The sequence below is a fragment of the Schistocerca piceifrons genome, chromosome 1, assembly GCF_021461385.2.
Source record: "Schistocerca piceifrons isolate TAMUIC-IGC-003096 chromosome 1, iqSchPice1.1, whole genome shotgun sequence".
In the NCBI taxonomy this organism is placed as follows: Eukaryota; Metazoa; Arthropoda; class Insecta; order Orthoptera; family Acrididae; genus Schistocerca; species Schistocerca piceifrons.
This window is the reverse complement of record NC_060138.1, coordinates 164,227,328-164,254,623: the sequence shown is the minus strand read 5'-3', so window position 1 is coordinate 164,254,623 and position 27,296 is coordinate 164,227,328. Positions and strand designations below refer to the sequence as shown.

Below are 27,296 nucleotides of genomic sequence, written 5' to 3'. Positions count from 1 at the left end.
CAAGACCATGCAGCCTCCGACATTCTCTGCCTCTTTTGCTTCTGCCCTTAAAAAGCATATTTCGATGGCCAATGCTTCTACACAAATGTAATTGCTAGTGTCAGCATTAGTACCTGCATTTGTCAGTGTACTTGTCAAACTGCAATTGTTTCTGAGCCCCTAGCCCTTCCGAAAACTTCAGAGAAAGCTCTGTTACCACCATTACGGAACTCACAGTACCTCCAAAGGAAGAGTCCAGTAATAAATCCAGCACTGCCTTTAGCGCTGTTGCGGTAGTTCCTGCAAAGTCGTCCTAGGCCAAGACAGTGAATGGGAGGCCTCCGCCACGGGCAAAAACAGCAGTAGCCCATCAGACCGTGTTGGTGTCTTTCTACTGGATGGCCCTGCTGCTTCTGCTTCAGAGCCACAGGACTGTAAAGTCTTCCTGGGGCAACTTTCTTGCCCCAAAGTTAAAACTCCAACTGTTGTGGGCTCCTCACCCCTGCGGAAAGATAGCATGAAAGTTCAACTGCCTTGATAAATGGCTCTCATACTACTGTGGAATATGAATGGGTTCAGGATTCATGTGGAGGAACTAAAACTCCTGGCGCACACATACACAACCCCTGTGCTCATGTTTACAGGAAACACATTTCAAAGCTTCTGATGCCTCTGTGCTACAGGGCTATACCCTCCATCATAAGGATGACCTGACGGGGTAACAAGCCAAGAGAGGTGTTGCTGTGTTTTCAATAACTCATGCCACTCATATGCTCTCTCATTAGTTACTGACCTACAAGCAGTAGCCGTCGCAGTTCATGGGAATCCAACTATGACTATCTGCTTCCTGTACTTGCCTCTGCAGGATGCCATAGACTCTGAGGCTCTCGCAGGCCTTATTGAAAAACTCCCCTGCCCGTTTCTCCTACTAGGTGATTTCAATGCCCATAATGTCTTATGGGGTCACACTATACTTGCCCTGGGGTCGAGTGTTGAAGAACCTCACAATGTCTTGGGAGCTGTACATTCTTAACACACACAGTCTCACACATTTCTCAGCTGCTACTGGGTCATCCTCTGCCATCGACCTCTCTTTCAGCTCTCCAGCCTTTGTAGACTCAGCGGAGGGGGAAGCAACTAATGACCTTCATTCATTCCAGTGACCAATTCCCACTGTGGATCCACCTAATGGATAGAGGACTGCTGGAACAGATGCCACTACAATGGATGATCAGCAGGGCTAATGGTCGCTGTTCGGCCAGTTGACTGTGTTAGAACTCGGTGACAGTGTCCAGGAATGGGTGGCCCACATCACGCGTGTGATCCGTCCTGCAGCTGACCTATCGACACCAGTCTTTCGATTCTTTTAGGAGGCGACCTGTACCTTGGAGGAATGGCTCTTCGATGGTTAAAATGTTGCCCAATAGGAGATAACCTTATGCCCTTTCAAATCACGACAGCCAAAGCTTGATACGTCATTAAGGAGAGCAAAAAACAGTCATGGCATGTGTTCATGGCCTCCATCAATCGTTCCACTTCTTCTACAGAAGTTTGGGAGGCCATCCAGAGGATTTCTGGTAAACACAGTCGTTTATCGATAGCAGCAGTGCTGAAACAGGGTGACTCCAAACAACACCCAGAGACATTGGCCGAGCTTTTTGCGCAAGCTACTGCCAGTGCAAGCCAGGATGTGGCATTTCGTTGCTACCATGTGTCCATAGAGAAGGAAAAAATTGGACTTCAGGCCCAACAGTTCTCAAGCCTACAACTCCCTTTTCTCCATGTGGGAGCCTGAATTGGCACTGACTGAAACTCGTGACACTGCACTCGGACACGACCAAATCCGTTAACTGCATGCTTCGACATTTGCCAGTGGCATCAAAGGAAATTCTCCATGAATGTTTTAATCTAATATGCCTCATGGAGGGACGCAGTTCTGATACCTCTCCTCAAACCAGGAAAGGAGCGCACATGTCCCAGTAGTTATTGGAATATTGCCTTAATGGTCTGTGTAGGAAAGACCATGGAGCAAATGATTAACCGTCGTTTGGTCTGGCTGTTAGAGACCAGGCAACTCCTTAGCCGCTCTCAGTGTGGATTCCGAAGATTTGGGTCCACTGTTGACAACCTGACATTGCTAGAGGCGGCTACTCGGCAGGCTTTCCTACATAAGCATCACTGTATCGCTATATTCTTCAATATAGCTAAGGCATATGATACTACTTGGAGATACCATATTCTCACACAGCTGCTTCAGTGAGGCTTTCATGGCTACCTCCTCATCTTCGTATGGTCTTTCCTGTCTCAGCAGTTTTTTAGGACCCAAGTTGGTGCCTCACTGTCAGATTGTTTTGAGCAGGAGAATGGTGTCCCACAGATCAGTGTTTTAAGTGTTACCCACTTTACCACAAGCATAAAAAGTATCACATCTGTGGTATGGAGTCCTGTACAGTGCTCCTTATTTGTGGACATTTTTTCTGTTTTCTGTTCCTCCTTCATTGTTGCAACAGTGAGCAGTCAGTTGCAACTTATAGTGCGGAGGTAAGGGGAGTGGGCTGCAGAGACGAGTTTTCAGTTTTCTGCAGGTAAGAGTGTGTGCGTGTGTGTGTGCATGTGTGTGTGTTTCATTTTAATTGTTCTTGTCATATTTTGAATTTGCTTGTCTTGCATATGGGGGGGGGGGGGGGGGGGGGGGATGTATGTATTGAACTTGGGACCTAGAAAGACGGAGAGGCTTCATCCCCGCCGTGGCCCTCAGTGGTACACAACCACACAACTGGCTACAGCAATCAACTCACCTCACCGCTGCCCCACACGAAACCCAGGGTTATTGTGCAGTTTGGCCCCTAATGTGTGGTGCCTGTGGCCTACAGATCGCTATGCGTTAAATTTTATTGGATTGCGTTTTATTTTCCAACCAGCCGACTGCAGCAGATTTGTTGATGAATCTGCCCTCTATTTTCAGCAATAATCAAATAAATATGGTTAAAGTTTTACAGTTTTATGAATTGTCCAACATTTTTAATAAGATTTTAGGATGGTGTTTTTAATTTGTCAAAAAGGTAACTAGCTCACCCAAGTTTTCTGGCAAGTGATTAGCTAGTCACATTTCTCTGTGCTTTTCTTTTAGCTCTTCTGTATTTTGTTGTCTCTGTGTTTTCCTTTCATGTTTAGCTACTTTCCCTCCTAATTCATTTGGGTGCATGTGAGATAGAGTGGTCATTTCAAGTTTATGAGTGAAGTTATGTTTTTGTTGTGTGTTATGAAAATGGAACAGCGGAATTTAGAGCAATGTTATGCCATCAGGTTTTGTGTTAAACTTGAGGAATCTGCAAGAGCAACCTTTTGAAAAGTTGAAATAGGCCTATAGGGAATGGTCCTTATCAAGAGCAAAACTTTTTCACTGGCATAAATCATTTTTGGAAGGCTGAGAAGTTGTTGAAGATAAACCTCACTCAGGGAGATCTTTAACTTGAAAAACCAACAAAAAATTTGTTTCTCCAGGGCACACTTTCAACCATGTTACAAAAATGTCCTTGAAAGGCTCAGAGAAAGGGTGACTCAAGTAAGACCAGACATTGCAGCAGACAAATGGGTGTTGCATCATGACAATGCCCCATGTCAAATAGCCACTTCCATCATGTTGTTCCATAACACCCCTATTGACTTGATATTAGTCATTGTGACTTTTTTCTTCTTCTGAGACTGAAAAAGTCTTAAATAGGCATCATTTTGAGAACTTGGAAAACATTTGAAAGAACGTGACTTATATGTTAAAGACACTACCAGCTGACTAGTTGAAGCCTTTCAGCACTACTGCCAAGACTGGGAATGGCTACTTTGCCAGTGTATATCTACTGAAGCCAACTACTCTGAAGGTGACAATACTATTACTGACACAAATAGCAGCTGGTCATTTGCCTCACTCAGTCCAGCCTTCCACACTTTTGTCGTCTGATCTTCATCTCCCAGACCAGTATCTGCATGTCTCCCACGGTATTATCCTTCCATGTCATTCTCGGCCATCACAGTGGTCTCTTTCCTTCAGCTTCTCCATCCTTTACAGCCTTTATTACAGTGTTCTCCCCTCTCCTCCTCACATGTCCGTACCATCTCAGTCTATTAGTTTTCACACTCACTACGGCATCAGGCAGTGTGTATAATTGTCTGAGTTCTGTTTTTCCTTATTCTCCACTGTTCATTGTTTTTTCACTGGGTCACATATTTTTCTCAGTATTTTATTTTCAAAAGTGCTGAGTTTTTTCTCTGTTTTGTTTGTCAGGGTCTGTGTCTAACTTGCATAGCACACTATTGGCTTGATAATGGTCTGATATATTCTTTGTTTTGCCTGCCTAGGTAGTAACTTTGATCTTATGATGTTGTGCATAGCTCCTAGACATCTTCACCCAGCTTAAGTTCTTGTTACTATCTCTTGTTCTATAAGGTTTTGTTGATTGATGTTGACACCGAGGTATGTGAATCTCTGTGTCTTCTGTATTGTTAGATTTCCAATTTTTAGATGATTTGGTCCTAAATGAGCTCTTCTTATTACTACCATGAACTTTGATTTACTTTCATGTATACTTAGACCTACTTTCTTAGCTTTTTCCATTAGCACAGTCCCCATTTGCTCCAGGTCTTCCATGTTCTTTCCTAGTAGGACAATATCATCCGCAAAAGCCAGGACATTTATCTTTTTTCGTATGGTGACTCCTGCACTCTCACATGTTGCTCTCCTCAGGGTGTTGTTGAGGGCCAAATTGAACAGGGTTGGTGATATAACATCTCCCTGTCTCACTCCTGTTTTTACTTCAAATGCTTCAGAGAACCCTTCCCCCACCCCCTTCCCCTCTTGTACTTTCACTCTACACTTTGATTCCATCACATGATTTTTAGTTAGCTTTATCAGCTTGTCAGGTATCCCATACTCTGCCATTATCGTCCACATTTCCTCTCTTACTATGCTGTCATATGCTGCGTAAATCTGTAAACAGGCAAAAGGTATCATAATTGTGCCCCCAGTTCTTACTTAATATTTTTCTTAGTGTGAATATTTGGTCGATTGTTGATTTACCTTTCCTGAACCCTGCTTGTGCTGTGTCTTAATATGTCCTCAATGTATGGGTTGAGCCTGTTAAGTGTAAGTCTTCATATTACTTTATAGTATGTGTGTAGGAGAGATATCCTCTGTAGTTTTGTGTCAGCATTTTGTCTCCTTCCTTGTATATGGAACATACAGCAACAATTTTCCATTCCTCTGGCATTACTTCTTTTCTCCACACCCGTTTTATCAGTGTATCTTCTCAACCCCTTCTTTGATAAGCTCTGCTGAATGCCAGGGGCCTTCCCATTTTTTAGTCTTTTTATTGTTTCCATCACCTCCATCAGACTAATGGTTGTACATTCTGGTTGTTTTCTGCCTTGTTTTCATTGTTGTAGGTATCATTTGTAGTGATAGTTTTCCATTCTTGTCCTTCATTATCACAGACTTAGATCTGTACTCTTCTCTATAGCTATTCATTGTCCTGTAAAACTGTTTACTATTGTTCTGGTTATAGTCCTCCTCAGCCTTCTCTGTCTGTTTATATATGAATGCTCTTTTCTCTTGCCTTATTATACTCTTCATTTCTCTCATGGCTTTCCTGTATGTTGTTTGGTTTTATGGTTGTTATTGTTCATCTCTTCCTATCCTGTACTGCTTTTCTACATGTTTTATTGAACCGTGATTTGCACTTTTTATTGCTATTATTATTATTATTATTATTATTATTATTATTATTATTATTTCTTTCTTGTCTCAGACGTTATGTCTGGTTAAAAATGGAAGGTGATGCGGACCTTGATCAAGCGTGACTTCCTTTTAACTGTACGGTATATGTTACATTGCATTTAGGAACTTTCGGGTAATTGGACAAGTGTCAATAATTACAGATTTCTGTAGTTGTATATATAAGTTTGGATGTAGCTGTATTGCATTGATGTACTGGTGGATATTGTGTGGTATGACTCCTGTAGTTGATAGTATAATCGGTATAATGTCAACTTTATCCTGATGCCACATGTCCTTGACTTCCTCAGCCAGTTGGATGTATTTTTCAATTTTTTCTCCTGTTTTCTTTTGTATATTTGTTGTATTGGGTATGGATATTTTGATTGGTTGTGTTAATTTCTTCTTTTTATTGGTGAGTATGATGTCAGGTTTGTTATGTTGTGTTGTTTTACCTGTTATAATGGTTCTGTTCCAGTATAATTTGTATTCATCGTTCTCCAGTACATTTTGTGATGCATACTTGTGTGTGGGAACATGTTGTTTTATTAGTTTATGTTGTAAGGCAAGTTGTTGATGTATTATTTTTGCTACATTGTCATGTCTTCTGGGGTATTCTGTATTTGCTAGTATCGTACATCCGCTTGTGATGTGATCTACTGTTTCTATTTGTTGTTTGCAAAGTCTGCATTTATCTGTTGTGGTATTGGGATCTTTAATAATATGCTTGCTGTAATATCTGGTGTTAATTGTTTGATCCTGTATTGCAATCATGAATCCTTCCGTCTCACTGTATATATTGCGTTTTCTTAGCCATGTGTTGGATGCATCTTGATCGATGTGTGGCTGTGTTAGATGATACGGGTGCTTGCCATGTAGTGTTTTCTTTTTCCAATTTACTTTCTTCGTGTCTGTTGATGTTATGTGATCTAAAGGGTTGTAGAAGTGGTTATGAAATTGCAGTGGTGTAGCCGATGTATTTATATGAGTGATTGCTTTGTGTATTTTGCTAGTTTCTGCTCGTTCTAGAAAGAATTTTCTTAAATTGTCTAGCTGTCCATAATGTAGGTTTTTTATGTCAATAAATCCCCTTGCTCCTTCCTTTCTGCTTAATGTGAATCTTTCTGTTGCTGAATCTATGTGATGTATTCTATATTTGTGGCATTGTGATCGTGTAAGTGTATTGAGTGCTTCTAGGTCTGTGTTACTCCATTTCACTACTCCAAATGAGTATGTTTATTTATGTTTATTATTATTATCTCCTAGTAGTTCATGCGCTGTCTCCCTCATAACTGTTGTCATCTTCTTCCATTTTGTGTTGATATATTCACCTTCTTTTCTATTGTTGTCATTCTCTAATTCAGTAAATCTATTTTTAAACTTAATCTTAAACTGTTTATTCACCACCTCCTCTTTTAGCCTACTCACTTCTACTCTTTGGGTTCTTTTATCACTGTTGTTCTTACTTGGTGGTGTTGGTAATAATTGTTTCATCTTTATTAGCACAAGAGAATGGTCTGATCCTATCTCAGCCCCTCCCATTGTCCTAACATTTGTTATTGCCTTTTTATTTTTTTCTGTATCAAAACATGTCCGTTCTAAAAAAACTGACGGTCAATATTATTATTTGAAAAAAATAAAAACTGGTAAACAAAAATCACTCTCGTTATTTTTCTTGTACATTTTCATTGGATCTTCCGTTTTATTATCCTACATTCTCTGCTCCCTCCCTGTACATCCTAGTGTGCAAAACTTAAGGATGAATGTAACTTTTGTATTATGTGTGACTGCCAAATAACATAGCTCAATGCAACTTGGACCCTACATAGAAAGAACTGCTTCACACAAGCACAGAAGGTAACTGAAAGAAATATCCAATGAGACAAATGGAAATGACACTTTTTATTGAAAGACAATAATTGAACTGAGGTCACCACGACTTTGATGGATGGTCCACTGGACATTACAAAAGGCGAGACAAAGTTCGTAGTAGGATGTGTGATCACCATTGATGGCAATGCGTGCTCCGAAATGTTCTGTCATACTGGCTAAAAGGATGGTTAGGAGTTCATGGGGTACGGCATTCTATTCCTCCATCAGTATGGTTGACAAATACTGGATAGTCTTTGCAGTGCCTCTCCCCAACGCATCCCACATTTACTCGATGACATTTGCAAAACTCTCTCCAATGCATTCCACATTTAGTCAATGACATTGAAGTAGGGGGAATGGGTTGGCCAGTCCATTCGCCGAATATCCTCTCTTTCCAAGAGCTGCTCCACTGGTGCTGTTTTATACAGTCCCCCATTGTCATCCATAAAAATGAAGTCAGGGGCAAATGCACTCTTGGAAAGGTGCACGTGGGGAAGGAGTACAGTGTCACAATGACGTTGACTGATGAGAGTACTGTGTTCAAAGAATTGCAGCTCACTATGCCCATGCAGCATTACACCTCGCTACACCGTAACACATGGAGTGTTAGACTTTGTGGATATACCCTCATATGGTGAGAGGTGGGAACATGTAACACTCTCAGGAAAATTGTCAAACATAATGGTTTTGGTGGTGCAGTTGCAATGGTTTGGAAAGGCATAATGTTGCATGGGCATACAGAAGTTTTGAATACAGTGCTCTCGCCAATGAACTTCATTGTGACACTGTACTCCTTTCCAGTGTGCATGTTATCAGGGGTGCATTTGACCCTGAGGGATGGCAGTGCACGACTGCTTCAAACAGTGCAAGTGGAGCAGCTCTTGGAACAGGAGGATATTCAGCGAATAATTCATCAAGCACATGTGGGATGTGTTGGGAAGATGTATTGCAGTATGCCCACATACACCAGGTATCGTCTAGCAGTGTCAACTGCACTGGTGGAGATACGGAACACATAGCAGAGCCTACATTGCTGTCTATGGTGATATAATAAGAACCATGTCCAGCCTTTTTTATAGTCCAGGGGACTATCATAATTCGGGGACTTCAGTCTAATTATTGTCTTTGAATAAACATATCATGTCTGTGCAACTTGTGTATTTTTCTAAAGTTAATTTCTCTGCTATACTGTAGTAGCTCTTTGTATGTGTGGTCCAAGTTTAATCGAGTTATAGTAATTGGCAGGTTTGCACACCAGTATATATATGGAAAAGATGCACCGTGGAGTTGCAGATTGAAACATAAAAATCTTTTATTAGTATTCTGTCCACTTCATATGGTCAAAGCACACTACTTTCTACAAATTATCATAATACTGGAAGCTTATGGAAGGCCATAACAGAATATGTCGTAACGGTTCTTCTTCTTCTTCTTCAATTCCCTTGTTTGAAGCATCGAGATAACCTTGCTTCATCATAATATAACGAAAATAAACTCAAAATATGCATACACCCAAAAAATATCACAATATATAAGCGTTTTTGAGGATAGGACCATCTTCAGCTTATTGGTCATTAATGTTTGATTCACTGCAAAATGGATGTGCACAATTCATGATTGTTGCATGTTGAGAAATTTTGAGTACAGAGTCGTCATTTGCTATGCTTAATTAGCGGTGATGGGGCTGGGTAAGGGCATCATTTTCTCTTGTGTAAAATGAGTTGTATGTAAAGAGATTAGGAAGGTCAGTAATATTGATTTGCACATTTCAAACATGAAGGGAAAATTGCTTCAGTTCACCACGGAGTTGTTGTAGCAGCAGGACCAACAAAAGATGATGAAAACTGAATCAATTGTGCAGCACCGTCGCATTGTTTGAAGTGTACTTAGAAACAGTTTCTTTTACTACAGTCTGCCTCACGTAAGACTTACATGGTGTAGAAAATAAAGTGAGTTTGACTCGTGGGACTATATTATTCATCAACAAATCAGACAATGCTTTGCAGGTGCTAAATATGTGTGGCAATTGGATATACATCCTAAACTCTTCCCCGCTTCTCTCTGTCCATCTCCTCTTCCCTTCTCTGTCCATCTCCCCCACCCCCTCTCTATGTCCATTTCTTCCCCCATCCCCACATTCAAGCAAAACCTTGATTAGTAATTGAAGTCATTCAAATTCAATGAGTAAATCAGTTGGGTTCACTAATATGTGGTGTATGAGAGACCTCTCCAGCTGTTGCAGTTAGTAGCTGTGAGGCTAGATCTTCATTAACAATATTTCGCTTACAAGGGAGTTGTACAAACTTCATCTTACTGATTTGATTCATATTGACAGGGTGTGTAGGGCACAACTAGCATTTTAACATACGCAAACAGGAAAATGCAACACCCAACTGTTTTTTAGAAAAATCTAGTTTGAAAATTTTAGGTATGTTTGTAACTGTGTGATACATCATGTAATTGTGTGATGAGCAAAAACCATTTGTGAATGTAAACCAAGTTTGTTTTGCATTGGACATGTTGAAAGAACAACACACATGCAAAAATTAGGTGTTTATTACATGTGTTGTACATTACAGTAATTGTTGTTTTCCAAGTTTATAAGCTCAATATTATCCTGATCTGTTCAGTGCTCCATAGTTTCAACATTATACATGTCACAATGTACATACAGTAATATGAATAAAATGAGTGTATTGATGTGATTGAAAATTTTTGTGTGCCATCTATTTATTTCTAGTTTCCCTAAAAAAGATATCTAAGGTAAAATCACCCTTCTTTTCAGAATAAACATTATGAAAGTAATAAATCTGTTGTTAGAATTAAATGTGAATGAAGGGGAGGAAAAAAAAAGAGAAACAGAAGTACTGGCAGCACGATTTAATGCAGAGACCTTGCACTTACGAAAAAAGTGCTTACTCACTTGGTTGTGGACTGCTTGGATGTTACTGACCGTAAAAAGTATACAAGCATGTCAAAATTTTTTGAAGACTGTTTTCTCGAAAATGATTGAGATTTGTGTGTTCTTGTTTACCTGTGTCCAAGTCTTAGTTGTGCCCTACGCACCCTGTCATATGGATCTAACTACAGGTGAGGGGGTGGGCTTGGGGGGGGGGGGGGGGGGGCAGCTGAGTTCGTACGTTACTCTTCTCAGTTTTAATCTGTGAATGGGTGGGCTTATGGAGTTTTTGACAATTCAGATTCCACATTAGAATTCTAATTATAAGCTGACATTCCTGTTTTCTGTAATACTGACAGCAAGGAAGAAAGCAAAACAGCACATTATTCTATATTAAATTTTTGTTTGAAATTATATATAATGGGAAAGAATATATGTGGATGAAACAATTTGTCTAATGGTTTACATGCTTTCCTGTCAAAATTATGAGGTATTAGTTACTATTATTGTGACTCAATTTGTGTGTGCCATTATTTTTGAGTTTGCTGATTGCATCATGCCTAACACACATTTTTCAATACAACTGCTCAGAAGAAGAAATATTGAATGGTCACTTCCAAGACATCTTACAAACCGTTCTTTGTTGGGAGGAAAATAATTTCATATTACAAGTTATTTATTAGTATTTGGTCTTCAGATGACTGCCGCTATTTCAGCTAGCCGTAATTAAAATTTGTGCATTAGATTGATATACAAAAAATAGTAATTTCTCCTCTAAAGTACTTATAAAGTAATTTAATACAGAATTCAGCTGTAAGTATTTGATTTGCAGCTAGGATGGTATTTTTTGTTGTTCTGTTATGTGAATAATTACATATTACTTGTTTCTGTTCACAGGACGGTATGGTATGAACTGCTATGTGGTGAATGGCCGTTCAAGGCACAGCCTCCTGAAGCCATTATTTGGCAAGTGGGAAAAGGAATGAAGCAGTCACTAGCAAATTTGCAGGCCTCCAGAGATGTCAAAGTATGTGCAAAGGAAAGTCTTCATCATTTGAGTGAAATGATGTAAATAGGTTACATAGATTATAACTTAAGTCATCGAAGATCAGATGTAACGAAGAGGGAAATATGTAAATGGGATAGCATGGTTGCATTGTGAAAGGCAAATTTCTTTCTTAATTGGTATTCACACTCTTGCTGTAGCAAATGTGTTCATATTAATATCATGTCTTCACTGACAGTTGGCTACCATGTGGAAGCTGTACTCATGTCAGAATCACATAAAGATTTATAGACAGTGTGTAAATGGAAAAAAGTTGCAGAATTGGTTGCAGGAGAACATTATAATATTGATTTATTCCTGGTTATTCTTCAGTAAATAAAGAAACTAATATTTTCACAACTGCAAAGCAGAAATCAATAACTGATTATTATTGTTTATTAGTATTTGAAGATATACTATGGATATATAAAAAAAAGTCTACACACTGAGCGACGGCAGGAGGAAACATGAGCTTTCGAAGCCAGTGGCTCCTTCTCGCAGAAGGGTTGAAGGGAAGGGAAGAGGGATCCTGGAAAATGACTGGTGAGGTTCAGGAAATGGGAAGAGTTAGAGAAAAGTTTCCCATAACCTCGAATTAAGGGAGACTTATTGGACAGGATGAGAAGTAGTCTTTCCTTCTGATCCTGTCCGACAAAAATCTCCACTTACAAAGGTTCCTGAGCAACTTCTCCCCAACTCTTCACATTTCCTAAATCTCACCAATCCGTTTCCTCATACCTCTTCCTTTCCCTTCAGCCCTTCTGTGAGAGGGGGCCGTTTACCCTGTAAGCTCATGTTTCCACATCTTGAAAGCATTTTCTCCTGCTGTCGCTTAGTGAGAGGAATTTTTATCAATCCATGTTACACAGTAACTAATGAGTTATTAGTACTCAAAAAACTAGTTAATTATCCAATCAATAAACTAAGAATTTTTCAGAAAAGAAATGATACCAGTGTTTCACTAATGCTATATGGTATAACTAGAAACAAACAACTCAGACCAGAATTCTTAGAGTTGAGTTTATGCTAAATAAAGGTTACTGTGTTGAAAAGGTATCTTGTAAATCAGCCTGGAGAAAAGACATCCAACAAAGAAAGAGAAGAAGGGTATTAATGAATTGAGTTCGCAGTTTCTTTTTCTGATTGGCACTTGTGGACTCAAAAAGTGTTGAAAGGCAGTTATTGCCTTCTTATTCAAAGTGACATTTTTGTGTTTTCAAAAATCATACTCTTTTATTTTGGACGTTCTACTTTATGAACAATGGAGCTGGAAGGACACAACAAACATAAAAACATACTAGCATTTAAATTGTGTGTTTACTCTTTCATACACAGAAAAATTTATTGAAATTTTGTTAGAACATTATTAGAAAGCTTCAAGAATTTGAGTTTCATAAAAATTCAGAACAGCATAGAGGGCAAATTACACTTCAGAATTTCATATTTGAATTCTTTTTTTTTTTTTATAATCCACATTGTGTCTGCTGGTGTCCTTTCATTATATAGAGTCATCAATTATTATCTAATACATCTTGCATGGTCCTCTTTTCAGTAGATCTGACAATTTGCAAGAGGTCTTCCAATAAAACTTTCTTGATAATACTCTCATATTTATATCAAAGTTATTAGTCATAGAATGCAAAGTGGTCAAGAGTTTCTTCCATAATACACAAATCAAAAAAAGTTTTGCGTCAACTCAGTTCCTAGAGTTCCAGAACCTGTAGAGAAAATTGGAATAGAGATGAACATAAACATCATTTCCTCCATTTTTATTGCTCATGAAAACTACACATTCCATGTTATACCACCATACAGTGAGACCTTCAGAGGTGGTGGTCCAGATTGCTGTACACACCAGTACGTCTGATACCCAGTAGCATATCCTCTTGCATTGATGCATGCCTGTATTCGTTGTGACATACTATCCCCAAGTTTATCGAGGCACTGTTGTTCCAGATTGTCCCAGTCCTCAACTGTGATACTGTGTATATCCCTCAGAGTGGGTGGTGGGTCACATCGTCCATAAACAGCCCTTTTCAGTCTGTCCCAGATATGTTCGATAGAGTTCATGTCTGGAGAACATGCTGGCAACTCTAGTCGAGTGATGTCGTTATCCTGAAGGAAGTCATTCACAAGATGTGCACGATGGGGGCATGAATTGTCGTCTGTGAAGATGAATACCTCGCCAATATGCTGCCAGTTTGATTGCACTATCATTCGGAGCAAGGCATTCACGTATAGTACAGCCATTACGGTGCTTTCCATGACCACCAGCGGTGTACATCGGCCCCACATAATGCCACCCCAAAACAGCAGGGAACCTCTACTTTGCTGCACTTGCTGGACAGTGTGTCTAAGGCGTTCAACATGACTGTGTTGCCTCCAAAATCGTCTCTGAGGATTGTCTGGTTGAAGGCGTATGTGAAACTCATCAGTGAAGAGAACTTGATGTGAATCCTGAGCGATCCATTTGGCATGTTGTTGGGCCCATCTGAACTGCGCTGTATGGTGGCATAGTTGCAAAGATGTACCTCGCCATGGACATTGGAAGTGACGTTGCACATCGTGCAGCCTATTGCGTACAGTTTGAGTCATAACACGACATCCTGTGGGTGCACGAAAAGCATTATTCAAAATGGTGGCATTGCTGTCAGGGTTCCTCCGAGCCATAATCCGTAGGTAGTAATCACCCACTGCAGTAGTAGTCCTTGGGTGGCCCGAGTGAGGCATGTCATCGGCAGTTCCTGTCTCTCTGAATCTCCTCCATGTCCGAACAACATTGCTTTGGTTCACTCTGAGATGCCTGGACACTTCCATTGTTCAGAGCCCTCCCTGGCACAAAGTAACAATGTGGACACGATCAAACAGCAGTATTGACCGTCTAGACATGGTTGAACTACTGACAATATGAGCTGTGTACCTCCTTTCTGGTGGAATGACTGGAACTGATTGGCTGTTGGACCCCCTCCATCTAACAGGTGCTGCTCATGCATGGTTGTTTACATCTTTGTGCGAGTTTATTGACATCTCTGAACAGTCAAAGGGATTGTGTCTGTGATAGAATATCCACACTCAACTTCTATCTTCTGGAGTTCTGGGAACCAGGGTGATGCAAAACTTTTTTTGATGTGTGTGTCTATGTTTTTCTTTAATAGCTACTAAGCTGTTATTATAAACACATTTAATCTAATTCCATTTTTTATATATAACTTGTATCCCATATTTGGCTACACATTTGTCCAGCTAATCCATTCACCAATATATTCATTGTAGTGTGTGTCACTGGCACCAGCTTCATTGTAAGGTGGTTCCATTTTGTGGACGTATTATAAAAACACCTTCTTTCCTCAAGAGAGGACTTTTGTGAAATTATACTTGGCTAATGTGAAGTGTACCTAAAATAAATAAAAATAAGGCGCCCACTTGAGACAACCAAAAAATACTGTTCTGTTGTAAATCTGTGACAAGTCTTAAGGTATTAAGATTAATATACTTTAAGCAGAAGAATGTTCTCATGTTGTTCATCAAACAACACATAGGTGTGTTTTTTAAGTAAGGTCTGTTTTGTTGTAGACGCTAGTAGTTCGCACGCATAGCGCAACAAGCATCTGTGTCGTGTACCGGCATGCCTTGGGAACAACTGTGCTCAGTTTCAGCTCTGTAGCTAACCTATACAGCTCTGTTCTGTGCATTCAAAATGTTTAAGACTGTAAACTCGCCCGCCGCATGTGAAGTTCGCTCAGGGATACAGTTTTTGTCAGCAAGTAACCTGTCTGCTACAGAAATTCATCGACAGATTTGTGAAGTGTACAGTGATACTGTTATGAGTGAAAGCAAAGTGCGTAAGTGGGTACGAGAATTCAAAGATGACCGTGACAATGTCCACGATGAGAACTGCTCTGGTCCCTCTTCTTTGATTACAGACGATTTGGTGGCTTCAGTTGAAGCAAGGATTTGGAAGAACAGGCACTTCACAATAACAGGTGTCTCCAATGAATTTCCTGATGTGTTAGTGGTTCCTTGGTTATCGAAGCAGGCGTCAAGTTTTTATGGAGAGGGTATTTTAAAATTGGTTGCGAGGTATGATACGTGTTTGAACAAATTTGGTAACTATGTCGAAAAATAGAGTGAAGTATGTACTTTCTGAAAATAAATCTACTTTTTTGAAATAACCTTCCATTGTGTACTTATGTTTAAAACAGACCTTACTTAAAAAACACACCTCGTATATTGACAATTAGAAAAACAAGCAGATATTTACTCGTATCGTTAAGGAAGATATATACCGTAACGATGCTCAACAAAAATGACCATCTGATGAAGCACGACAGTGGAACAACTGCAGAATTTTCTTTCGGGGATATCAATATAATACAAACACACTAAAAGGTCCCTCTCCCTTGCCACTGCCCCCTCCCTCCACCCCCACCCATTAATATATCGTTTTACTAGAATGTATGAAACATTAGGTTACAAAAATCTTCATAAGTTTCATACATGTTACTATGTTATGTTTCATGACTTCAGTGTACGCGCATGCGTACTTTCTCATTGTGAAGAAGTCTCATCATTTGCTAATTTCGTACTTAAGTTTTTACACTTGATTCTGTAGCAGACATGAGCTGTCATGTTAAATTTTCCTTTCTGTAAGCATTTCACCACCATGGGAAAAAACTGAACTTTCAGGCTGACATTTTTGTACTTATCTTTAAAGACAATTCTTATATAGCAATGTCATTTCGAAAGTTCAGTTTTTCGATACAAAACATTGTAATTTACTGAAATCCATAACACACCACTACCACCTAAAAACATATTAACAGTATTCATACAGATTGTTGTAGTTAATTGTAGCAGTAAATGTTGCCCAATCTCATGCTAATTCTGTTATTACACTGCAGTTATTTGTTTCATTTTATTTACATGCCTCCATTACTATGTGTACTACACTTGTGAGAACTGCAGCTGACAGGTGAAGACTAGAAAAAACAACATGATCTCCCATCAGATTAAAACCATGTACCACAGACTCAAAAAACTTGGATCCTTGCGTTTTGCAGACAGACTCTTGCCAATTGAACATTCAAGGCATGCCTCATGATCGAACAAAAACTTCATTCTGTCGGTACCACACTTCTACTTTGTGAATTCAGTTGGTTTCACTACAGCATACACTCTGCTGCAGAGTGAAACATTTGTTGGAAACTAGTGGTTTCGTTAACATTATTATGGCTGAACAATTTTATTAGTGTTTTTACTAATAAAGTAATTACAAAATAAGCTAGTTAATGTTAACAATAAAATAAAGCTGCTTTAATAAAACAGTCACATAAACTTGGTAGTGACAAAAACTGGAGAAAAATTTAAGTAAATAGAAGATGCCTTTGCATGAGGAAAGGAGAAAAAAATTGTTCAAAAATAAACAAGGAAGTTATCTCATAACTTGGAAAGGAAATGGAAGAGAGAACCAATAATATAGACACACACAATTAATTTCCAATAAAGAAAACCTATTTTGTTGGCGTCAGTGTTGCAAGAATACACTTCATATCTTATAACTGGAATCATGACCGATATATATAGCCTTAGACTATATACATTATAGCTGATGTCTTGGGGCTTTTGCATAGGTGTCAATCATCTCTAATTTGTGAGGTTTTTGTACCGAGGATCTTTTGTAATTCTTACTATATTTTTACAATTTTTTGTAGATGGGATAATAATATTTAAAATTGTTTTTCATCATTGTGCAGGACATCCTGATGCTTTGCTGGTCCTTCCGACCTTCGGATAGACCAGATTTCACTTTGCTCCTCAAGACACTGGAAAAGCTGCCAAAGAAGCGCCTAGCACGCAGTCCGTCACATCCTATCCACCTGTCACGCTCCGCGGAATCTGTGTTCTGATGCTATCTATTTATTGCAGTAGCCCTGTATTAGCTTTTCTGCATACAAGATTATCATCACAGCAGACTGAATGCATGTGCTCAGAAAGTTACCGTATCATCGTGTGTACAGTACTTCTCTCTTTGTTAATATTATTAGGAATGTGGGACGGGTTGTTATAATTATGTTGATTATTAAAATATTAACTTGTTTTTTTACTTCATAATACAAAAAGCCATTGATAACGGAGACTATATACTCAATAATTTGTCTTTTTCAGCAGCCTTGCCATAATGTTATCTGTTTGTAAATTCTCACAGTGAAACCTCATTTTTACATTTCCTTTGTAATGCGGGTCTAGTTGTGTATTTGTAACTTAAAAAGTCAAGTAGCTACCATGTAAGAATGAGATTGTTTACAAATGAACACAAATAATTGTAGTGAATGCTTGGCACTTATGACTTTAATCTGAAAGTTCTTTCTTCAGTCGTTTTAATTACAGACCTACTATTAAAGGTTTTTCTGATCAGCTTACATAGATCCACCAAAAAAAACTCTCTCTTCTCTTTCCATTCAGTAGATCACTTTCTGGCTTCATCTGTATTTCACATCACATTTAGCATTAGTATAAACTTGTCAATACATAAAACTAAATTCAGGATTGCTGGAATACAGATTATGTGCTGTAAACAAAATACTGAGTTATTCCCCACAAAATGGTATAATTAGTTAGATAAAATCCATCTGGTACGTTAACCATCCCAGATTTTGTTAAAATTTTGTGTACGTGTTTGCTAAATGTCCATAGAAAGACAAATACATGTCAATTGCACAGATTCCAATACTTCATAAAAATGAGTATCAAAATGTCATGGCGACATTTCAGAAATTTTGACAAAGTTTGGAGTTCTGTAAATCACTGAATAATTCTAATGAAGCTGCAAAACATGGCAAGACGATTGAAAATTGGCAGTGTGCACATTGTATAAATTTTGTTATTTGATTCTATATTTTTACTCCAATTAGTCAAGAAATTTTGTTAATACAAAATTTCTCCTAATTACCTTCATCTTTTCATATGGTTGGTGTCTGAATCTCCCCTTTTGCAGCAATGTTGTGTAGTTGTGTGTTCATAAAACATGCAAATTTCATCACCATTAGATTTTTAGTTTTTGAGATTTAAGGGGCCAAAGTTGACCAAAAAAAAGTTATTTTCATATCTTTGTGTCTCATAAAGAAGCACTTTCTAAACTAGCTGTGAGGCTACATAACATGGAAAATGGTTTGCAGAAAACATATATGACTCCTATTGGTACTTGAAGCAATGACAGAGAATCAAATGACACAAAACTTACAGTATGTGCACAATGCAAACTGTTGAACCTTTCGGACAAGTTTTTCACAACAATCGTTCTTTGAAACACAGCACATCAAACCAGGCTGAAATATTTGAAATGTCATGACATTGTCTTCCTTCACTTAAATGGTTACTACTCAGACTATTAAAATATGTGAATTAGATACGCAGTTATTTTACTTTGGTAATTTAGCATACCTGCACACACAATTTGAATAGTATCTGAGATACTTAGTGGGGATCCCTATTCCACTTGATATGGAATCAATGCCATCTAAAATGTGAAAATCATGTTGCACATTCAACTCACATACCAAGCATTTCACTCTCATGCACAGCTGGTTCAAGCAATTTACCCCTTTAATGAGAATAAGACTTGTCTGTGAAAGTGAGAACAGCTAAATTGGTGCTCGTAAACACACCGGGTTCTTTTAGTTGTGTCATTATTTTGGAATTGTCTCAGTACATAGACAAAAAAACAAATTCACGTACATACGCAGTCACACAAAGACAGGTACTTCCAGCACTGTGCTCTTCATAAATCCTACATAGCCTCTTCGACCTTTTAATATAATTAAAATAACTTATTTGTTGACCTCCATTATGTGCCATTATTGTGTTGCCACAGCAGCTGCCACCTACTACTTAGCTAACGCTCAGACAGTGAGCTACCTACACAGACAGTATACAGTCAACAATATTTAAACAGCCTGTGGGCAGAGCTTAGTGATCTGGTTGATAAGTGGTGATTGTTCTGAACATTAGCTGCAAGTGAAATATTTTGGTGTGACACATTGGCAACAGCAAACAATTTGTGCATTGTATTCTGAGGTCCGATTGGAGGAACTCTGTTCTAAAGTGTAAAAGTCAACAACAAAAATAATTTTAATCAGACTATAGCATATGAGCTTGATATTGTAATATAGGGTTTGACTTAGAATGTTTTTGTTAGCCTTTATCGATGGTGTATGTAATATGTCTTTTTCAAGAAAGCCGAGATATGTTTTGCTAATTGGCATATACTTCTTTGTGTTCTCTGTTAAAAAATAACAATGCCGGGCACCTCAGTACTTTCTCTTCTGTTGCTCAGAGAACTAAATATGGAACAAAAAGTGAAAAAGTGAGGTTTCACTTGTAGGCTAGATATGAAATTTTAACTTTTGTCATTATTTGTGTATGTCGGAGTTAATTATTTAGAGAAATGTAACTTTGTGATTGTTGGAAGATAGGGTGCATCATTTCTTTTCTTGTGGTACTTTGTAACAGCTGATACTCAACGCCATCTAATTCTGAACATAATACGTAGTTCTGATTGTTTCGTTGCTATGGTTTGAATTGTATTTAGTAAGATGCAGATCACCTAGCATATAATATTATTAGTGTGCCATCTCAGTGGCTCATACATTTTGTGAACATACAAAACCACATCTCCTTTCTCTTTACAAACAGTTTCTTTTCTGATCAGCTTAAATAATAACTGAAAAAGTTCACTTAGGCGTGGAAAATATTTTTCATGAAGTGTGTTGTACGTGTGTGTGTGTGTGTGTGTGTGAGAGAGAGAGAGAGAGAGAGAGAGAGAGAGAGAGAGAGATTCAATATCTGTCAGTCTGATTAAGAAAATGGAACAACAATGGCATTAGTTATTAGAACCTACAATAATTTTGTCTTTACATGTCCATAGGTGAGTTTTTTGAAAATTTTAATTGCCCCCCCCCCCCCCCCCCCCCAAGAGTCATTTAAGTGACATACAAGACAAATTGGTGTCAACCTACTGACATAAAATTTGGAGGTTTTTTCCCTTCAGTACCTCTACAAAACTTTTCATTAAATCTCCCAGTTGGGATTGTTTGGTTTGACATACTGTCAATTCACCTCTGAATGCTAGATGTGTTGCGTATCATGTTTGCAATTGTTGTTAGTGAATATAATTTGTTATTTTCTGTAACCACAGATTACTGTTCATTGTTGTGGAACAAATTCTGTGGTATGAAAATTTAATTATGAAAGGAGATACAAGGTATTAAAGCTTCTAAAAGCTTTTTTTTATTTTTAAACTGGATTTGAATGGTGTAAGGTATCACCTATGGAATTGATCTCATTGAGTGTCTATTGCACTGTTATCAGTAGCATCTCATTTCCATGTGAGAAAATAGGACCAACCCAAATACAGCAGCAATTTTTTTATAGTTTAGTAACTGTTCGTGTAATAGGCTCCAGCTCTGAAAAATACTCATTTACAGTTCGGGGGGTGGCCTGTTACCATTTAGAAGCTAAAGCTAATTTCTTACTTTGGTTTGTCAGTGATGTACTATCTGAGCCTGAGCTTCCACAATTTTAATGTCTTCCTCTGTATGCTAAATGTGAATTCTTTTTTGATTATGCTGCAAAGTTTTGTGTCAGTGCCTTCAAAATTTCGTAACTTTTTTCCATTATTTTTGTCTCACAATAGCATGAATTTATTGTTCTTTGCTAATAGAGGTAATTTTGCTGGTTGTTTAATTTCATGACATATTGATATTGGTAATTGTAAGTTGCAACAAACTGAAATGATGCACCTTTCTTTAAAATATGAAGATTGTTGTAACTGTTATAGTGCAAGTGATTTTGTTCAGTCAGTAAGAGATAAGTTGCCACAGAGTTGTAAAGATAGTTTCAGACTGTCATCATTATTTAGTTATCAGCTGCTAGCTTGCAATTTTACTCAATGCTCAAGTAAAGACGATGGGAATAGCTTCCCTTTAATAATAATAATAATAATAATAATAATAATAATAATAATAACAATAATAAAATAATAATAATAAAAATAATAAAAATGATCTGCATACTTCTCCTTCACACAAAGATATGTTTAGACTAACTTTCTTAATTCTTCAGCATCAGTGATAGATCGTCAAACATACATGAAATGGCCATTTTTCTCTAATCAGTATTATAACTATGAGCAACTTATGTAAAAAGGATGCACTTATTATTATTATTATTAGTGATTTTCAGTCTTTTATTGATGGTCTGTGGAAAGACTTTGCATATGATAAAAATAAGACTGAACTGCAGAGCTGCACGTATACATAGGACAAAGATGCCTTTGATCATCACTCTTAAACATGATGGTTACCGTTATATTTGTTGTTAATTGATTTTAATGTTGCTGCAGTACTTATAAAAATGCTTTGTAATTAGTGACATTGTTTATAAACTAATAATAGTAATTCATTTGTAGAAATGTAATCGCCATTAGCATAGTGCTAATTCCCCTGTGGGGAAATAAAAGCTCGAGGTAATTTTCTTGTTTACATTAATAAAATGAAGCTGTAACAAGAGCCTACTAATTAAAAATTGTGTGATAAACTATTTGAAAACTAATGTGGAATTATATAGATTAGTTGGTGATTTTCTAATATCATTTGGTGCATTGCCTGAAATTTGCATGCTAACCCAAAGGCATCTTCGTTCTTTCAATATTACAAGTGGAATTATGTTTAATATTAATTTGGTTTACACTCTTGCTGATGCTTCTGTATACTTTTCCAAACATTCCAAAAACTTGAGCATTACCTGATGTAAACAAATGTGTTTGTTTTTACATTTCTGATGCTGTTTCAAGGTATATATATAATATATGTACCTTGAATAGGAATAGAAAATAGTTTTGACATATACAGTGGTAAAAGTTATCCCTTTTGTATACAGACTGAGACTTAGTAAATAGTCAGCTGCTGATATGATATTTTATTCTCCTTTGTCTGTGATTTATTTGTGTTTTTGTTAATATTTTAGTTGGATCAGTGATATTAATGACGTGTTTGTCATGTTGTATTAATGGTCTCTGTACACTCTATTTATTGATACACTGTACATATGAACTCTTGTTGCTGATAATACAGACAAGTTGGCCGTATTAAAGTGTGCCTTTATTCTGAAAGTGTGGTTATTGGAATGAGTGGTTTATGTTAAAAGTAATGATATCTTATAAAAAACAAAATCTTACCCTTTCTTCCTCCTGCTATGCAAAATTCTGAAATCCTTTCAGGCTGTAGCACCCTGAAATTGTCATCATATCTGCACGAGTTGTGCTTGCGTGAATGTGTGTGTCTTTGCGCCTTTTCTACTGCAGGACTTTCTCTGAAAGCTTTACTATTTTAGCAGTGTTTTCATTGTGCCTGTCTGCTACTCAATGCCTCCAATATGGTGAGTAGTCATCTATCATTTCTGTATTGTTGTTGTTCAATCCTGGACTTTCCAATTTTTAATATATTAGTCATTTGTAACATGATCATCACTATTTTCATTTATATGTTGTTATTTTATTTAATTCATGCACTCCTTTTGCTGCATCTATGCATGTGACAATGTTTTGTAATATTTCTCCATTATTCTCTCAGATTGGATTCATTTTCTGCACTGTCGGAAATTATTTGCCATATGTTTGTCATAATATAAATTTCACATCAAATTTCAGTGATATCATTTGCATAAGAACAGAAGACAAATCAAAACTTGTAACCTGTGTGGTATTTTGTTGTAAACCTGGTAACATGATAAATATAAATTATGTAAACAATTTAAAGCTATAGTTAACTTTTATGAAAACAGTCACTCTCACTCTCTAATTTGATTCTGAAACATTCATTTACTCTGTATGGTTACGTTAAATTGTGACTGTGTAATGCTGAGTTAAGCCATGATATGTAATGAATAATGTTTAGTTATTTATATTAAACATCATTACTTAGCATTTCTGGGGATGTTACCTTGGTATTGTTTTCCATGTGAAGTTAGAAAAATTATTTAAACTTAACTTTTTTGGTGTCCAGTATGTCATTCTTGAGCATTATGCTTCTTTGATACTAATTTGAATCATAGTTTGCAGTCTACTTTATTTGTGATAATTAGCAGTTGTGAATCCTTTGGAATTGCTGTTGTGCTTTGTTATAGCTGACCATCATTTATGACCCACAAGGCAACAGTGGTGTCTTGTCTTATTTCTTGATTGTCTAGCTTGGGTGTATTGCTTGTCTAGCTTGTGTGTATCACTATGATCTTAGACATTGATATAGGCATTGCAGGTTTGATCAATGATGTTGAGTGCACTGCTTTGCTTCAAATAGAATACCTTTTTTCCTATTAAAGTGTTGGGGTCTGAATTATTTAGCTAGAAAAATTTTTCATTCTGAAAAAGTTCCCATTCGTAGAGCAATGGTATACGTTTATAATAATGTAAACAGATTTGAAGTGAAATGGGGTTTTCAGATTGCACGACTTTTCTGTGAAATGTGAGGCCAAAAGTCTCTGGGACACCCCATCGACTGTATCCTGCGTGGTGTCAGACTAGTGCAGACACATTGCATCATCATTATAGACATTTATTTTTCTCAAACTAAGTTTTAACATAGAAATAGGTAAAGTGACATTGTATGGTTATTGCCAGAATTTAATGGAAATTGTATGTATCCAAGGGAAGCATTAAATTCAATCATTTTGCTAATAAGAGCACAAATAAACAAAATAGGAACTGCCAAACTCGTGAAACGTACAGTATAAATCAGTTAAAAAATCTTTGCATCACATGTATGGAAGATAGTGACACAATTACCAGAGAGCTGACATTATTTGAGTTTCAAGACTGTGCTTATGCTCTTCCCCTGTGTTGCAGATCCTTTTTTTATAATTACAAGAAATAACATGCCATATAGATGAGCATTACTTTATTAACAGTTTTCTCAATCCAGTGTGACTGAGCACAGTGTGCTGATAAAATCGATCATTAACCATGTTACATTTTTGAAGTATTTGTTTATGGAACACATGTTACAAAGTAAATTTCTTAAATGATTCAACAAGGGCTTTCTGGATACTATCTACCACCAGCCTAGGACCAAGGTGCATTCCCCCATTGTTACTTGTCCCAATTGGTTTGCACAATAGTATCTCTCAAGTCTAGGAGCCTCTTGAAACATATCACTTTGAATTATAGCTGCAGGTTAGGAGGAGAGCAGCGTCATAATTTTTCAGAGAATTTCATTCAATAAAAACTAACTACATGTTGATTTAAACTGGGATGGACTTGCTGCATACCGCAGTAGATAACAGGTTATAATGCGTAGGGTAGCCGGGTGGTGAAAGGTGCCTTGCCGCAGTTTGCGCTGCTTCCCTCGTCGGAGGTTCAAGTCCTCTCTGACAGGGGTGTGCATGTTGTCCTTAGCTTAAGTTAGATTAATTAGAGTGTAAGCTTAGGGATCAGTGACCTCAGCACTTTGGTCCCATAAGATCTTACCACAAATTTCCAAATAACATGTGATAATAGCAATAACAATAATGTATTATTGTCAGCCAGTGCAGCAGTAGACATCAGCTTCTGATACAAATGTGTTGTGATCATCTTCCTGTACAATTTCAAACAAATAGAAATGATTTACAGGTATTAGAAGTACAGATTAATGGCCACACAATAAATAAACCTGTTGTGTGAAAATCCAGTGAATCAAGATAGATAACAAGCTGAGTTCACATGGATAAGTTAGCAATATAGCACAGTCCTGCTTGTTTTGCACTTAATCTCTCTCTCATGTTAACATGCAGATGGGATTACTAGTATATTCTGCCTCCTTCATTCAATATTTGAAATTTTCTGGCCTTCCTGCTATCCGAGCAAAATAAAGCACCGACTGATTCTGTTTTGTAGACGAGTTGTGACGGATGCCTTTCTCTAAACATGTCAACATTAATTCACAAGCCTTTTAGGTATCATTGTCCTCCGTGTTATAACTTCAAGTTGAACAAATATATTTCAAGGACGACACAATACATGAAAGTCACAGATCAAGTAAACAGAGTAAGACTTGTCACTTTAACAGTAAACTGAGCCCGAGTCTAGCGGGGGCTGGCTGGCTGGCCGCTTAGGTGGCGCTGCTGCTGCTGCTGCTGCATGGCTGGCAGACAGCGCTGTATGTAGAGGACGCGCGTAACTGCGCGGTGGCACTTTGAAAGATCGGCGAGTCACAACACTCTGTGCATAATTACCAATTTCTGTGTGATTTGATCTAAAGTATGAAGACTTGGACAATCTTTTCCTCTCTTCTCAACAAACTTGCCAAACACTTCGTCTCTGTTCAGCAGCTTCCTAAGTGTTGATAACGAAACTGCGTAGGAGGCATGCTATGCAACTAACGCATTACCATAACAAGCTGTTGTCTGTGCCAGTACTCAGTCACCAACTATTCTATTTTCACTAAAATTGCTCCAAAGAAGACTTTCCCATGGACTCTTGACTTGATAAAATCTTTATTGCTGCACTCCAGATAAATGTACAATCATTGTAAGTTTCTTCACCTGGTATTGTATACATGATTGCTTCTCTGGCAGTCAATGTTGATGACCTTCCTGTTGTGAAAGTATTTAACAAACATATGACAAATATTCTACACAACAGTGCTGTACTTAACTTTTTATTTCTTCTTGTTTATTTATATTTGATGATCAGCTTTGTCACAAGCAATAGTTACAACATATAAACAATGTGGACAATCACATTTGAAGGCACTGTGTGACACTGTTTTGGTGGCAGCTTAACAAGCAGATTCACACTATTATGAAAAGAATAGATTGCATAAAGATGAAATGTTGAGTTGCAGATAGTCAGAATGAAGACTTACACAATGAGTTTGAGTTTTCTGTATAAACTGACATACAATATTAGTTAATTAATTCACTAATTGATAATTTCATGTAAGTTACTATAATTTGCAGTAAGGTGCTTTTACATGTAAACAAGGGGATCCCAACTATGTGAAGGCAATAGTGAGGATCTGTTTTTTTTTTCTAAATTTCTAACCAGCAACATTTTTACAAACCAAAATCACATTAGTTCTTTTGTGTGTGCCTATCGACAACTCAACGCTTCTGCTTTTTGGCCTGTGGTCTCATTTAATCCTATAGTATTAGTTCTTGTAGTTCATTTAAAACAATGAGATCCACTCTGATTTTTGAAAGCGTTATGTAGTTGTCAAAATTACTTTATTTTTATAGTATGTCTATAAGTAGTCAGATGTCATCCAAAATTGTCAGGCTGCAGTTTTGAAAGTAGACAAGTAAGACTATATTGGGTGTTCTTTCAGGTGTTGACTCCCTCCACATTATGAACATTTTGCACGCAAAAATACGCACACCGACATATGCAAAACTCGGTAATATTTAAGTGTAAAGATTTTAGAGTGAGTATAGACCTCTTAATTGAGTAACAGTGTGACTGAATTGTGTTGTGATCAATAATTGCTGAGGAATGTTATCACTGAACCAGTGATTTTTGGATATGGTGGATCTAATTATTGACCAACTTCAATTAAATACTGCACTGTTATATCTGATACTAAAGGACTGTAGTAAGTGTGAACGTTGTTTTTGTGTCACAGTAGAACATTCAACTTTGCTACTGAAAGTGAGTGTTAAGCATTGTGGGTCCTGATCTGAATACCAGCATCAATAATTTGTTC

At 37.5% G+C, this 27,296-nt stretch overlaps 1 protein-coding gene across 1 annotated transcript in view; it reads left to right on the top strand.

Annotated features, from left to right (window-relative positions):
- Positions 1–23,080, top strand: part of LOC124787715 (kinase suppressor of Ras 2) — a 173,936-nt gene extending 150,856 nt beyond the window's left edge. The window contains exons 16-17 of the mRNA XM_047254563.1: positions 11,415–11,544; positions 17,316–23,080. Coding sequence (XP_047110519.1) covers positions 11,415–11,544; positions 17,316–17,468 — 283 coding nt within the window. The 3' untranslated portion in view covers positions 17,469–23,080. The remainder of the gene's footprint in view (positions 1–11,414; positions 11,545–17,315) is intronic.
- Positions 23,081–27,296: the final 4,216 nt, after the last annotated feature.